This window comes from Pipistrellus hanaki (genome assembly GCF_964339955.1).
Source record: "Pipistrellus hanaki genome assembly, chromosome: 6".
NCBI lineage: Eukaryota > Metazoa > Chordata > Mammalia > Chiroptera > Vespertilionidae > Pipistrellus > Pipistrellus hanaki.
Window position 1 is genome coordinate 61417739 of NC_140508.1, and position 16505 is coordinate 61434243.

At 38.3% G+C, this 16505-nt stretch overlaps 1 protein-coding gene across 3 annotated transcripts in view; it reads right to left on the reverse strand.

The window, feature by feature from the left end:
• The window catches only part of PIEZO2 (piezo type mechanosensitive ion channel component 2), a 309596-nt gene that overhangs the window by 78909 nt on the left and 214182 nt on the right, over positions 1–16505 (reverse strand). For all 3 annotated transcript variants that reach the window (XM_084887741.1, XM_084887742.1, XM_084887740.1), the window contains 6 exons: positions 13769–13917; positions 10378–10608; positions 7615–7738; positions 6679–6968; positions 5292–5440; positions 3807–3980 (listed from right to left, as the gene is read on the reverse strand). In XM_084887741.1, coding sequence (XP_084743867.1) covers positions 3807–3980; positions 5292–5440; positions 6679–6968; positions 7615–7738; positions 10378–10608; positions 13769–13917 — 1117 coding nt within the window. The remainder of the gene's footprint in view (positions 1–3806; positions 3981–5291; positions 5441–6678; positions 6969–7614; positions 7739–10377; positions 10609–13768; positions 13918–16505) is intronic.

The following is a 16505-nucleotide window of genomic DNA, read 5'->3' on the forward strand; positions in this document are numbered from 1 at the left end:
ACAGCTAAGCACAATAAATTTTGCTCCAGACATGTGACATATCCCTACACTACCTATGTGTACAATGCGCATAGCACACACATGCAATGGAAAAAATAGGACAAGGGCAGTTGGATATTTACAGAAACAATAGTGCTTGCACCAATTTAAGGAACACAATAATTTGATTATTCCCAGTTTGTAGGCCCTCTTTCTTAAAGTATCTATGAAGGATATGGGAGAGAGAAAGCAAAGCATGATGGTTAATACAAGTTCTGAAAATATTTCTTTTTCTTTTTTAAAAAATATATTTTTATTGATTTCAGAGAGAAAGGGAGAAGGAATGAGAGAGACACATCAATGATGAGAGAGTATCATAGATTGGCTGCCTACTGCATGCCCCACACTGGGGATCAAGCCCAAAATCCAGGCATGTGCACTTGATCAGAATTGAACCAGGGACCCTTCAGTCTGCAAGTCCGATACTCTATCCACTGAGCCAAACCAGCTAGGATGTGAAAATGTTTCTTCTTCAGCATTTCAAATTTAATGTAGTCAATGATTAGGACTCCAGAGACAATAATAACAATAATAGTAATAACAAAAATACTGTGAGGTGAACATTGCAAGTAAGAAAAATATTACAAGAGGAAAGAGTTGCTAAAAAGATGGGCTATAGAGCATATGTTTGAAGTTAAGATTTGGGGACTTTTATATTAAACTCTTATATGAAGTCCAAAAATACTAACCTGGAGTAAGTCCTTTAAATTCCTTAAGGTTCCAGAAGGCTTCCCTCCACCACCACCCCCAACACTGAACTAAAAATAAAATCCCATGTACCTAAGCTCTTCAGATAGCTGCCATTATATACTCTCTCCTTACCCTGTAAATTTCATAGGAAAATTAACTGTTGAGGGAGTGCTTAGTGATAAACCAAAGCTGTGAGGAGAGCAAGTAATGACCTCACACTGCTCCAGATCATTGCAATCTTTCTTCTCTTACTATGGTGTAGAGAGTAAGGGCTGTAAATGTAGCAGCTGAGGAAACATGGAAAATGCATTGACATGAGGCTATAGTTCTTCCCCAGAACCTACAGGATTAAATCATATTCTATATACTCAAAGGCAATTCAGTTTTCACATACCCTCTATTTCAAAAATTGTGATCCCTTAGGCTGGTAAAATCTTTTCTGAGATGTACCATCTTCTATAAAACTACTAGAGGCCCAGTAGTTTTAGGTGTGGGGGTCCTTCAGCCCAGCCTGCCCCCTCTCATAGGCCAGGAGCCCTCAGGGGATGTCCTACTGATGACATCCCCTGAGGCCTGTTCCCTGTGGAAGAGGCAACTGGGCAGATCAGGGGAAGGCACCGCCCCCATCACCCCACTGCTGCTGCCACTGCCAGCTGCAATGGCTGTTGGTCCTAGGTCCTAGCTTCTTAGTGTTGGCCCCGCCCCCCTGCTCACTGGTGGGTGGGGGCCGATCTGAAGCCAGGCCAGCTGGAAGACAGGCTGTGGGAGGTTGAGGCACAGCAGGTTGCACCCCATCCAGCCTCTGCAGAGGCATGGCTACAGGACCGGGCCTGTGCGGCTGCCTCTGCAGAAGGGGCCATGGTGCTGGATGGGTTTGAGCCACGGCCTCTCCCATGCCACCTCTGTGAAAGGGGCCATGGTGCTTGAGCCACTGGCAGTGCCTCTCTTGCACTGCCGCCTCTCCTGCGCCTCGCAGCTGCTGTGGCTTTGCCTGGAAGGCCATCTGGAAGGATGTCTGGAAGACGTCAGGTCTATCCGGTCTAATTAGCATATTACCCTTTTATTAGTATAGAATCTATGCTATAGATGGTCCTAAAATTCTCTGTTGTTTTGTTTTTTAATTGTGACTTATATCTCTATTTGATTGTGTGAAAGAGGACTTAGACATAATAATAATAAATAATGGTGGCCTGGGCTCTCTCTAACTGTAGTAGGAGGGACATATGTAGCCAAATTAAAAAAAATAATAATAATAATGGCAAGAAAAGGCTCCTAGATACTAGAGAAACTTTAACAAAGAGAAAAGAAATATGCAAGGGAAAAAGGCATCTAGAAGAAAAATTAAAAAGGTATCATTAGCAATTAGTAATGATTATATTTGTTTCATAAACATTTCAAATCTCTGCTGGTTAAAATATTTTTCTTGATTACTGAATGTGATTTTTTTGAAAAAATTATGATGGTTTATGATTGAATAAAGTATGTCACATTGTCAGAGTTAAATATCAAACGCTAGTTTGACCCATTTGTATCACAAGCAATGTCAAAAGAATAATGAAATAATAATTTTTCTAATTATTAAAAATTCAGTTATCTATGCAGGCATTGTTTTTGTAAATTTTTAATCTCAGTGTTATTTCTCCTGCAAACAAGTTTGTCTATAAATAATCTCTCCTACAGATCCCCAAACTTCTGTTTTTCTTATATTTTAATTTAAAAAAATTTATACTTCAATTAATGTTGATATATAATATTATATTCGTTTCAGGTGTACAACAGTGATTAAACATTTATGTACCTTCCAAAGTGATCTCCCTGATAAGCCTAAAAACTGCTTTATGTTTCTGAATGTTTGATTCTCATTGAAGGCAGCAAATTACCCCATTCACACCCTTCTCCTTCTGGGGCACTGGGAAGACCTGGGTTTTCATTGAGCTTGATTCTTTATGGTGGAAAGAGGATAAGAAATAATGACTGGCTGACACACTGACAGTCATCTGGAGTATGCTCAGGATGAACACTAAATGTAAGCTCAGGTTCAACAAAACACAAGGAAAATAAATCTGCTGGTCATAAGAGAAAACAATTATAAAATGTTTTTCATCATCAAATAATAGTGTTTTTGAGTTATCCATAATTCCAGCTCCTCCTAGAGCAGAACATTGAAAGCTTGGTACTTCATAAACGGTGCATGATGAAATACTACTTCATCTTCTTTTGCAGTACTCATTCTTTCCCTTGAAAAGAGTTAAGGGGGATTTTCAACTGTGGCATCTATATCCTTAATACAGCCCTGGGCTTCTTCAGCTACTGAACAAGCGTTTTTCCAAAAACTGAATCATAGGCTAACTATGAGGCAGAGAAGAAAATCAGTACTGACATTCATAGAAGAATGGTGGCAATTTTCCTGTGATACAACAGGTTGGGGAATTTGTGATAATCCATTGGGATTTCAAAGCACATGGGCAGAGAGAGCAATATCCCCTCTGTGACTTGCAATCCCTTTATATTTATTGTTGCAAAGATAACAACAGAATGCTGATAAAAGATGTTGTCTTCACGTTTTCTTCTTAAATGTTATTCTGGTTACAAACAGGGAATAATCAAATTACTGTGTTCCTTAAGTTGGTGCAAGCGTTATTGTAGCTTGTAGATTCTATCCTGCTAGCGAAGGTTCATTTCCAGAACAGAAGGAAAATTCTGCCCAATCATCTTTTGGAAAACTCTCACTCACAATGACTTCCTTACTGGTTTGCAGCACAATAGAAACCTCCTTTGAATTAGACAGGCACACAATATACATCACCAACTCTAAACTATTTTAGTCTACACAGGTACTCTGAATCTATTCAATAACTACCAAGGTCACTTTTTATTAATGTCATAAATCATTACCAATTGTTTCAAAAAGTGTCATCAAATATCCCCCCCCCTTTTTTTTTTCTCACTTACAGGTTGATACTCATAGGAAGTTCAAGGTTGAAACTCTAAATTAGATTATCGGCTTCTTGTAAGGTGGCCCAGTGAAGGAGGGGAAGGAGGGCTGCCTTCCTAAGAGGTGTGTACTTCTCACTCACCTGTAGATGGGGCTGTCTTCCTTGCTGGGAATGGAATTCAGGTCTGTGAGTTCCAGGAACCGGTCATGGAAATAGTGAAGGTGTAAAATGCACACCAGCAGAAAGGAGGTTGGGATGAATATGCGAGTGAATAGTTCAGCCAGGCTGAACTGTTCTAAGCCGAGATCCTCAAGCCTGATTGGGGGAGTGGGGGGGAGAGAGAGAGAAGAGAGGGGGGGTGGGAGGGAGAAATAAGATCCTTTCTTAGGCAATGAAAACACAATCCCTTCACTGTAAAGGACACCTTCGTCAGGTGTCCAGCAGTCCAATTTAACTGCTTTCACAGTGGACAATAACAACCCCGGTATTGCCAAATTCAGTGGCTGCTTCATTATTCACTACCTCAGCCTGTTTTTGCTTCTTTCAGAGACTTGTCGCAATTTACAATTTATTTATACATTAAGTCTCTCTTTGGTTTGTCTCCTCTACTAGAATATAAACTGCAAAAGGCTTAGATTCTGCCTGTCTTGCTTCCTGTTGTATTCCCAGGCACAGAACAGTGTCTGACACATGGAGGGCATTCAATAAATATTTGTTGAATAACTATTAAATATGTGCCAAAACCAGTTTGGCTCAGTGGATAGAGCATCAGCCTGTGGACTGAAAGGTCCCAGGTTCGATTCCAGTCAAGGGTATGCACTTGGTTGCGGGCACATCCCTGGTAGGGAGTGTGCGAGAGGCAGCTGATCGATGATTCTCTCTTATCGATGTTTCTAGCTCTTTATCCCTCTCCCTTCCTCTCAGTAAAAAAAAAAATCAATAAAATATATTAAAAATATTAAATATATGTTAGTCTAGCTGCTTGGTGATCCTTTTCATCTCTTCTCTTTGCCACCAAAGTATATTTACTCTACGCCCAATTCTGGTTGGATTTCTAAACTAATTTCAGTTATTTAAAGAAGCAAACTAGAAAAAGAGAGAGTATCATCTATTAACGCAAAAGGAAAATCATTTCATAATTACTAGACTATAAGCACTTAAATAATTTTTCCCCTGTGCCATCACCTGCTCTTTATAATCACGGTACAAGCTGCATGAGTGAGGAGAGGCTGCTGCTTTATATGGTGAGTCCATGATCTACTGATGAGCTGAAGAGCTGAGCTCCCATTTGGAAACCAGAAAACATGACTGGTTAAGTACTAAACAGGTGTGTTTCACATAAAGCTGATTTTAGAAAATGTAATTTCATTAAAATAGAGCTGAAAATTCACTTCCGGTCAATTCCCTTTTCAGTCCATATTCACAGAGTCCTTATTATGTGCCAACATCAGGATTAGATGGAGAGAACATAAATGAATAAGACGTAAATCCTGTTCTGAAGGAACTTATAGACATTAACTACACCAGGTTTTACTAAATCTTCCATAAAATGTTTTGAATAATAGGCACTCAAGTCATCATCCCGCTTGTCACTATTACATTCCTTCATAGACCAAAATTTCTTACTTTTCTTTCTTCAATCCAGTCATATTTTGCCACAGACTTGGGAAGTTTTCAAACTGATATGTGTATATAAAGATAAGCACCAGCATAGTGTAAATAACCACAGACATCCAAAAATATTTTAGAATTCTTCTCCACCATTCATAGTGCACCTGTGAATCAGTCATTGAAAAACAAACAAACAAACAAAAACTGGTTATAGAAAACCTCTCAAAAAAATGTCTGATTTATTCAACTAAGGCAGGTGATGATATTTACAAATACTTGAAAATAAAGCCTATTTGACTTTATTGAATTTTTAAAGCTCTGTTCCTCATAGAGTCCAATGGATCTGGATTGGAATCTCGGTACTACCCGAAGTTATTAACTATGTCTTTGGGCAAGTTGCTGGGACATACTAAGCTTCTCATTCCTCCTCGGTAAGTAACCACTCTGAGAGTTGTTAAGAGAGTAAAATAATGTTTGTAAGGCTCTTAGCATAAGTTCTGGTCTATAGGACATTCAAGGAACAGTATAGTAGATGCTACCAACACTTTGTTTATTGCTCGGAGAAAACTGCCTCAATTTTGACATCAAGGTGGCAGGCAGTATATGATTAAAAATGTGAAACCACCATGGAGAGAAGACATTGTTCTTTACTACAAATCCATGGATGTTCATTGGAGAACACCTTCCTGAATTTTTCCTAGTATTTCACAACTTGACTTATTTCAGTTGATACATTTTTATCTCCACATGTAATATACTCTTGTTTATTATAGTTGCTTCATGTGTTTTAATGGTTGCATGCAATAATATTTTACTGCTGCACTTGTTTCTATCATTGAATTAAAACTTTTATCATCAGTTAAAACTGAATTTGTAGAGACTAATTAAATATAATATTCTATAACTTCTAATTAATGAAATGCATAAGCAGTTGACACATTACAAGAGAGGTGTATACACACACAGTTTTCTGATTCCAAACTCTAGAAGACAAGTGCATTGAGTATCATACAGTATTTTAGATTACTCAGTCACTGTTCTTAAATGACTACTAAAATTAACCTAATTTTATAGGCTCCTTTTTTTTAATCAAACATTTTTTTGAAAAGCTCATGAACTATTTTTAATTGCTTTTTTAAGAACTTAAAATTTTAAAATAATGAACAAAATGAAGTCACTTCCCATTGTAGAGTTCTTAATATGTCATGTTTGAATTGCATATCACTTAAATGATATTTGTTCCCGGGATGATGATGATGATGATGATGATGATGATGATGATTATTTTGTTGTTGTTCCCGGGATTATTATTATAGTAACTCAGAATGCAATCATAGGAAGCACACATATAGTCCTGGGGTGGGTGTGAGAATTAAAAACTAGATGACAACCGATGACCCACCTGGTACAAGGCCACACAGAACAGAAACAGCACCATGTAGATGATTTTGTACATCACGATTTTACCCTCGAAGCTGACAAAGAAGAACATCCCTCCGCAGACGTAGATCCAGTACTTAATGAACATGGCCACCACCAAATTGCCAAGGACTTTCATGATGTCCTGGTCATCATCTTCTTCCACCTCCTCCTCCTCCTCTTCTTTCTTACTCTCTTGCTTTTCTTCCATTTCTTCCACTTCTTCCTCCCTCTCTTCAGCATCTCCTTCCACTTGTGTTTCTTCTTCATCATCTTCAAAATAAAAGACTGTGTCATTACACCTAGCTGGTTCCCTGACCAAAACCTTTGAACAGGTGCCAGATGTGGGACATGGAAGCATGTATTTTGTGTGTTACTATGTGATTTGAATGGTTTTAGACTGTTTTAGTGAACCAGGCAGCATTTGCAACTAATCAGAGTCAAATTTTATAACCCTTCTGTGATACATTTTAAAAGAAATAAGTTTGGTAACATTTTATACTAATCTTTTAGAATACCTATTTCATTTGCAATATCCATGATCGCTTTAAGTACAGCAGATTTTAGAAAACTAAATTGGCAACAAGAACACAAATTAAAACTACTATTTCAATTTTGAATTCTGATTGTTTGGTGGCTCTTACAATATTACCTTAAAGAAATCAGTCCCTTCTCCCTTCTCCCTTTAAGTGGGAATCACTTTTGTGGGGATCAAATGATACAATATTTTCAAAAGCTCCTGTGAATCTCACATGTCATTTAAATCTCACGTCGTTCAATATTGCTATTTATCACTCCAAGTGCATGTTCACCTTCCACCTAGTCTGAAGCATAGGGGCTCTTTCTCTGTAATTCTGCTGAGCACAAAAATCTCCAGTCACACCCTGACTTAAAAATCTCTAAAACAACACTAACTTACCTTTTTCTTCAATTTCCTGAGTTTCAATTTTGACCTCAGATAAAAGAGTTTCCTTTTCTCGAAGAGCTTTTTGCTCCATGAGGTGTTGCCTCAGCAGTAGCCAAAAAGTAATGGTGAAAAGTATCTGAAAATAGAGAATTAGCAAAACAAGAATTAAGCCACCATTCTGGGTGTAAATAGAGTTCAACAAATGCAACATGTTCTCCACATTTCAGTGGGAGCTTGCTCAATAAACATTTCTCCTTGAGACAGTGTCAAGCACCAGCTTGATTTCCGTTGGAAAGTCCCTGGCTTTTAGGTCCCCTTTCCTGAGGACGCTAGCATATGTGTTGAGTTCCAGATCACATTCAGCATGGGGAAGATACACCAGACAGCCTGTATTATTTTCTTCTAGACCCAAAGTCAACTTTGGCAATTGGTCCCCTTAAGGTGCTAGTCCTTCGTTTCCTGTACTGTCTGTGGCATAGCACTATTCTAATAGGAAGAAATACTTCTGCAAAACTCATTGACTTTTTTATTTTAAAGAATTCTGCAGATAGGAAAAACAACATTTCATCCTAGAAAATATCCTTAATATTCCCAGTCATCTCACAAAGCTGAAGGAAGAATTGTTCTAAGTATGTGTGCATTAATATTCATAAATTAATATTTTCTTGAGAGCTAGGAAAGAAAAACTTATGACTTTAAGGTCTTCATTCTCCAGGAAATAGAGAGGCTGGTACATCACAGTTTTTGTGCTAGTTTTATTGAGATACTAGAGGCCTGTTGCAGAAATTCGTGCACTAGTGAATCCCTCTGCCTGGCCTGCAGGATTGGCCAAAATTGACTCTTCCACATCCCCCAAGGGGTCCTGGATTGTGAGAGGGCATAGGCCAGTCCAAGGGACCCCACTGGTGCACAAATCCATGCACCTGGCCTCTAGCATGCATATAAGATCTTTGGTTAATCTCTTCCTGCCCTCTCCTTTCCCTCCTTCCCTCTGATATTCATCAGTCTGTTCCATGTTTCCATGCCTGTGTGTTGAACATCTACCCCCTGTAGTCAGTGTGCATCATAGCTACTGGTCAAACAGTCGAATGGTTGGACACTTAGCATATTAGCTTTTTATATGTATATAGATAATTCACATGCCATACAATTCAACCATTTAAAGTATACAATTCAATGGGTTTTAGTATATTGAATTGTACAACCATCACTGCAACAAATTTTAGAATATTTCATCACCCCCAAAAGAAGCCCTATAGCAATTATCCCTTTGTCTTCCCCCTCAGCTCTAGCCCACCACTAGTTTACTTTCTGTCTTCTATATATTGCCTAATATAAAGGTTTTATATAAATGGAATTACATGTGCATTCTTTTGTAAGTAGCTTTTCTTACTTCATAATGTTTTCAAGGCTTATCCATGTTATAGCACGTACTCATACTTCATTCCATTTTATTACCAAATAATATTCAAATGTATGAATAGACAGCATTTTATCTATCCATTCATCAGTTGGTGGATATTTAAGTTGTGACTATTTTTGTGTGGCTATTATAAATGACACTGCTATGAGGATTTGAGAACAAGTTGTTGGTATTGAATTTTTTAAACTACATATTCCCAGTTTTATTGAGAAAATATAGTTTGATATCACCCTTGGCCAAATTATCTATAAAGATAAAATACATTTACATCTGACCCATTATTAATAACCTATCTGCCCATTACATGACTTATGTCTGATTGCTTTTATGATGTGCCTAGTAACATAAAAAAGGTGAATTTCATGTGCTGTAAATAAATGTCTCTTTCAGAGAGCAATTCTCTGCCTAAAGAAGGGTTTCAAAGCTCATTCATAATTATACATGATTGCTTTTACTGTCTTAACACAAAGTCATCAACACAAAGGGATGTATGTTTAGAATGTGGCACCTAATCTTCAAATTGGCCATAAAAATAAATGGGTAGTAAAAGATTATGAACTTTCTAACTATAGATGAAGGAATATTATATATAATCAGCAAAAAAAGAAAAGCATGCCATATTTAATTTTTGATGCTAAAAATCTTTTAAGGTCATAATTAGAGAAAAATATTTTAACTAATAATCAATAATTATCTGTAACAGCAATAGGTTCAGCCTGTTTTGCAAATCAATTATCAAAGTCCTCTAATCCTTATATTTATATTACATTTTATTTCCCTATTTTCCTCATCTCATTTCTACTCTACCAGCAATTTTCAATCTTTTTAATCTTATAGTACACATAAAGTAATTACTAAAGTTCTGAGGCACACAAAAAATATATATGTTTTTGCCAACCTAACAAAAAAATAGGTGTATTTTTTATTCATTCATATCAGATGGTTTATTGTTGTTTTGATTGCTGTTATTTTTTTATTTGACAGTCTAAAAGAAAAGAGGTCAGTGCCCCTGCAATAGTCAGGTGTTGCATGTTTTAAAAAATTTTGCAGTACACATGTGTCCCAGTTGCAGCACACCCATTGAAAATCATTGTACTAAATTATAATTTATACTAAAAATAACTTTGAGTATATTTATTCTTTGAGTGGAAAGCATTGTCACTTTTAAATAAGTTCTAAAAGCACGGTGTAATATTTTTTGTTCGTGTTTGAATTATTATAGTTTCATATCTATTCATTTTTGGTAAAGCAATGAATATTTGGAACCGATTTTCGTAAGTTTTTGCTTAGATATGATTATTATTCTTATTGTGGTTATAATGTTTAATGTTCTTGGTTTCTTAGTCACTTACCTTGGAGGCGAGTTCTCCTGGATCTTTCTTTTCTAAAAATCCTGGGACCTTTTTAATTTCTGGAAGTTCAAAGCTCCATATATATTGTAATATCAGCAATAGATTTGCATAGACAACCATGAAAGGAGAGCTGATCATGGCATATTTTCTTCTGTTGCGAATCATCCAAAGAGTGCATGACCAAATCAACAGCACGAAAGTCAGCCAGCTGTGATAGGTGATGCTCCAAGCCTTGACGGGGGAACAGGGAGGAAAAGCAATGGTCAATACAGCATAGAGTCATCTACTCTGTTAAGTTAAAAGTCATCTATGGAGAGAAAGTAAGTAACATTCAAACCGGGGAGAGGAGAGAGTTGTGCTGAAATCATGGAGAGAGATCCCAGCCTGTGGCCCAGAGAGGGAAGAGAAGAGAAAGACTGATTCTCATGAGAAGAACATTGCTTTTGACACTCCTATGGGGAACAGATTTAAAGGCAAGGGGGTCTTCATTCCAGGTTCTTTTCCCTCCAGCCCCAAAAGTCTTCATCTTTACCCTCCTTTGCAGTATTAAAAGCAACTGTAAATACTTTCTCCCCGCTTGGCCCAGAGCTGGGTTCAGAAATGGAAGCTGTTGGAACCACAAGGGTAAGCATACTTGTTGCGCTTCACAGATCACTCTCAGATACCCAAGAAAATGCAATGATAGAAATTAGAAAATGCCCATGAGGAAGCTGTATGTCAGGTTTCTGCACACCCTAAACAATAAAGCCAAGTTAATTTAAAGACCAGCCTCAGCTTCTGTCCTATAAGGAGTAGGACTAAGAGCCCTCACACTGCTTGGACAAATGATACACTTTCCATGCACACTACACTTTCAAAGAATCAAAAATGTATATCAAAGGGCAGCTACCAGAACAATGAGTAAATCGGGCTCACAAATAGTATGAATTGATAGAATTCCTTTCCTAGACACCCAATCTGCCTGGTGAATTTCAAAGTCCTCTACAATGGACTCAGATGACACTGCTCTCATGGTAAACCATAATCTCTGATCCAAAAAATTTTATAGACCTTTAAAACAATTTCTAGATATGTCTGGTGCTAATTGCAATCTATCATCTTCCTGAATAGCACTAATTATCAAGAGTTAGTTATTAAGTCTGAAGTGTTTTATAAGTGTGTTTTGCTTCCGGAAAGTAGGCATTAAGATAAAGGAATTCTGCCTGGACCAAACAAATATTTCCTCTCAGTGATTTGCAAATTTGTCCTAAAGCACAGGTAGCAGCTTTTTAAGTGGCAAATTATCTTAAATTGTTGGTTAAAATATATAGGTATAAACTGAAAATTAAAATTCCTTTTTTAAAGATTAAGTTAGTGACTGACAACTATGATCAAGTCTGACTTATTTTCATAAACATTTATTTCTTGGAAATAGTGTCTTATCAAAATTCAGGTAACATTTAATATATCTGCATTAAATACTGTATTTAATGCATTTATCCCAGTATGAGAGGCAGATGTGACTACCATTTTTGTGTGAGTGACCCAGGAAAATAAGCTTCACAGAGATTATAATCCCAGCAGATTTTCCCCCTGCACACTATTCTTGTTTGGAAGGTGAGAGTGAAAAAGGAGAAAAACAAGTGATGTGGATTTAAAAAAAAATAGATTTTATTGATTTTTTTATAGAGTGGAAGACAGAAGGATAGAGAGTTAGAAACATCGATGAGAGAGAAACATAGATTAGCTGCCTCTTGCACACCCCCTACTGGGGATGTGTCCGCAATCAAGGTACATGCCCTTGACCGGAATCGAACCCGGGACCTTTCAGTCCGCAGGCCGACGCTCTATCCACTGAGCCAAACCGGTTTCGGCAGTGAAGTGGATTTTTAAAAAAGACTTCTTCTCTTTTAAAATCAAAGTCACCTATGCCTCTCAGTTGTGATAGCTGGGAAGCAGACTCTGCAGTATGTTGCTTCCTACATTCAGTGCCTGGGTTTCCGGAGAGGTTAGTATATCCGCACTTAGTATTCTTGAATAAATCATATATTGTTCCAACAGAGTCAGCTTCTCTGGACTTCCCTTTCTGTCTGTGATTAAAAGCCTGTGCAGCAGGGAGCTTCCATGGAAGGCAGGCATTTTAAAAACATTCATACTGTGGTTCCACTAACGCAACAGAAATGGCAACAGAAAAGGGCACGTCCCTAATGAAGGATATGCTCTCTTTTGTTGTTTTTAGAATAGATTGTTTTCCCCCTACAAAATGTGCATTCAAAAATGTTAAAGCTCTATTTCTTTACAGAAAGGTACCAAAGTTAACTGGCTTATCTTTAGAAAGGAGAGGGCCGGGGAGTGGGGTTGGGGGGAGGGAGTGAATGCTCTTTTGAGTTAAGCATCAGATATGTAAGTTGCACTTATATATTTGATATTTTTAAATCGTTATTTGCTGTAGAGATTGAAAATTAGAAAAATATCAAAAAGGACCCAAAAGAGGACGGAATTCATGTTATGTAGAGAATAGAATTTGCACGTTCCAGAGAAGCTCCATCTTTAATTTTGTGGAGCGTTCTGTTTCCCATCCCTCTTTCAGGTATCCCAGTGGCTCTTACTAGAAGCTGGAGTGGGCAACATCTGGACTGAGGAAACAGTGTTTAGGTGCCCCTTCTCCCCAGCTTTGTAGATTATTTTCATTTCTTATCATCAACGATGCCCATGAGATCTCTCACCGTCCACCACATACTTTGGAAGAGTTTTGTCTTAAATAAGCGTTAGGTTTCTCAAAAACAAATTAGATTTCCCATGAGAGTTTGTTTTCAGGGAGTACAGGAATGAGGCTTTCTGTTATCATCTACGTATAGGCCAGAAGACTGTGTCCGATGCTGTGAAACAAGAGATGAAGGGTGCCCCGAGAGGTGAGTAGAAACATGCCTACACTGAGTGCTCCTAACGGGAAAAGCCCTGGGGAACTCTGGGAACTCTGGTTGCCTGACATTCATGTTGGTAAAAGTTTATTGCAGATAAGATACAGAAAGAGCCTCACTCCAATCGAAGATGAGATGTGAAGGCTGTTCTTACTATCTGAAAAAATAAAAGCGATCTATGGTCATTTTGAACACCTTCACTATCACTGAGGAAAACTACACACAATGTCCTTTGAAACTAGGGATGGTCTGACTTGCTAGGATAATTTGGGAGAAATGTATTAATATTTAAAAGGAGGCTGAGTGGAAGAGGATATGATTTTGAAATCTGTAATATAAAAATCCCATGAAACATTAATAGAACCAAACGTTCTCTGCCAACACAGTGGGGAGATTAAGACCTTCCTGATGTTCCTGAGAGGTCAGAGGCTCCCGGCCAGCGGGCCAGGCGCACATTTCTCAGCACCCGTGCTGTGGCCTCTCATACATACCATCATGGAAATGAGCGCACAGATGTAACTTTGTTTCATAATAAACTGGAACACAGAGACCATGGCGTGGACTTTCATGCTTGTTTTTTCCTCATGGCTCCTCTCCTCTTCAAATTCTTCTTTCTCATCCTCTTCTTCCTCTTTCCTTTCTAGATAGAGAAATATTTTACACAACTAGTTATACAAATACAGTACAAGAATTTTGCATGAGTGTCTCAAGCAATGCAGCTCATGTATGTTTTTAGCATGGTTTTTCCTTTAAGACTCTAAAGATTATTTCCAATTAATGAAGTCCATAGAATTCAAACAGAATCATTGAATTTTTCTTGGTGAGTGGAATGGGACCCCGCACTCAGAAATTATCAAAATTAATTTTTTATTTAAGTGAGTATGGAGGGAAGCTTCTAAGTCACTCACCAATGACCCCCTACCTCCTAGTATTCCTGTCTTGTGTAACCCTATCTTTTGACTGTGTGTGGGACCTTTGATGGGCTTCTAAGGAACGTAATACTGAGAGAAATCAGCTGCCTTGTTGTACACTGCCCAAGGAGGGGCCCAGGTGGCAAGGGCTTGATGCCTCTGGCCAGCAGTCAGCAAAGGCATATGGCCAGCCAGTAGCCAGGTAAGTGATCATGGAAGCAGACTGTCTCCAGGCGAGCCCTCAGATGAGACCACAGGCTTGGCCAGCAGCTGGATTTCAGCATCATGAAGTCCCTGAGCCAAAGAATATCGGCCTAATCACAGACAGTTCCTTACCCACAGAAACAGTGTGACATAAGTGCTGCTTTAAACCACTAAGTGTGTTACTCAGTAATAGATAACTCATACAAAGAGTATGTGGAGTATGGATGCAGGAAAAGTTCAGAAAACCAACCACTTTGCCAGAGTGGATGTGATAGTCCAGAGTTTCCTTTTGGGTCATGCAGAGGCGGAGAAGTCATACTGAGGATGGAAAGAGCAGGCCAAAGCAAGAGAGAGAAAGTGTATAGGGTTGAGTTGAAGAGACCAGCAATAGGAAAGTACTGCCATGGGTGTGAAGGATTCTCAAGATCCTCCTACAGATGTCAGGACAGCTATTTTGATTTCACAGATGGAACAATGAGTTTCTTGTATTTATTATGTCCTTCTTGTATTTATTAAAATGTCCTTCTTGTATTTATTAAATTAAATAGGCTACATCCCATTTAGGAAGTTATTGAGCACCGCAAAAAAGGAGCATAAATCTCTGAAAAACCAGTGGCCATGAAGGCTCAGCAGAGAGCCTCTAAGAGCAGCTGTGATACTTCTTCCCGCAGAAGCCCGCTGCCTCCCATCCCTCCAACTTGGGGGTGGGGTTAGCCTGGGGTTTACTGGGGGGAGTCCACAGAGTGGAGACAGTCACAAAAAATCTAAATTAGATGGATTTCACAATTATTGGCATGCTACTTCTCTGGTGATAACACTTTTTGCATATATAGATTAAAATAAAAAAAATTTTGTTTTAGTTTCAAAAGTTCAGTTTATGAATTAGTATGTTGGGTTTGCCTTGTCAGCAGTCAGAATTCTGTTCATTTCTTTTCATGTTAAGTAGTGTGTAAATAGAAGGATATTTGACTCTGACCTCTACGTCTCGAACTTCAGACATCATAAATGCTGGTTCTTGGGCCTCCCCTTTGTGATTCTAAAGGTTTGAAGGCCACACTTTGGGAAGCAGTGTATTTCCTGACACATTCTCTCAGCGAAAACCTTCATTTAAGCCAGAGTTGCAAACTGAAACACATGTACATCGGAAGGAGAAATGGGGAATTAACCAGTAGAGTCTGGTGCTCTGTAGGGATTGCAGATGCCAGCTGAGGCTGGGTGTGTGTGTGGGGGTTCAGGATGGGGTAGAGAACTGAACTTGATCTGATCTTATGAGAGAATGTTTGATAATGTACTAACCATTTGTACTGCTAAGTAGATGCATTGTCAGAGGCAACTGCAGGAAACACTGATAAAGAACTAGGAAGAACAGTGCATTAGAATAACCCTGATAAAGAATTATGAAAGAAAAGGACGTGAGAGTCAGCTCAATGTACTGATAACCCAGATTGGATAGTGGCTGGCTGTTCACTAAATTTAGGATAATATATAACAACCCCAGCCTTAATTCCATAAAAATAGAAAAGTCCGCTATAATGTTGTATCCACTTTGCTGCTACCTGCATGCCTTCTGCTTTTCCCCTCTTCGATAGTAAAATCAGCTAATTCTGTCTTTATGAGTTGGTGACTGGTGTGGTCTCCAACAAGCCAAAGATAATAGCTGCTTCCTTGCAGAAATGAGGGACTAGTTTGCCAGATACTTGCATTCTTCAAGGGATTCTGGAAATTTGCATTTCTAGATTAGAGCTGCAGCTTTTTAAATGTTGGTTACTATTTAATTTTTTAAAAAAATAAAATGCTGTGTGGGCCTAAAAAACTGAGTCTGAGGTCAAGAACTCCTCCACCCAGGCTGCTTTCCCTTAAGATAACAGACAGAGAAAAAGGAGGGTGGGGGAGGGCCGTGTACAAGTTTTGACCCTCTCCTCTTCTTAATAGACAAAAAGAACTCTTTCTGAAAAGATTCATCCATTAACCTGCAGAACTATTGACCAGGATTACATTATCAAATGATGGAAAGACTAAAACATACATATACACAAGTTGACATCCTTAAAATCACTTTTTATCTTTCATTTGTCAACATTTGCCCTGATTATGCCTCTTAGTTTGTAAATAA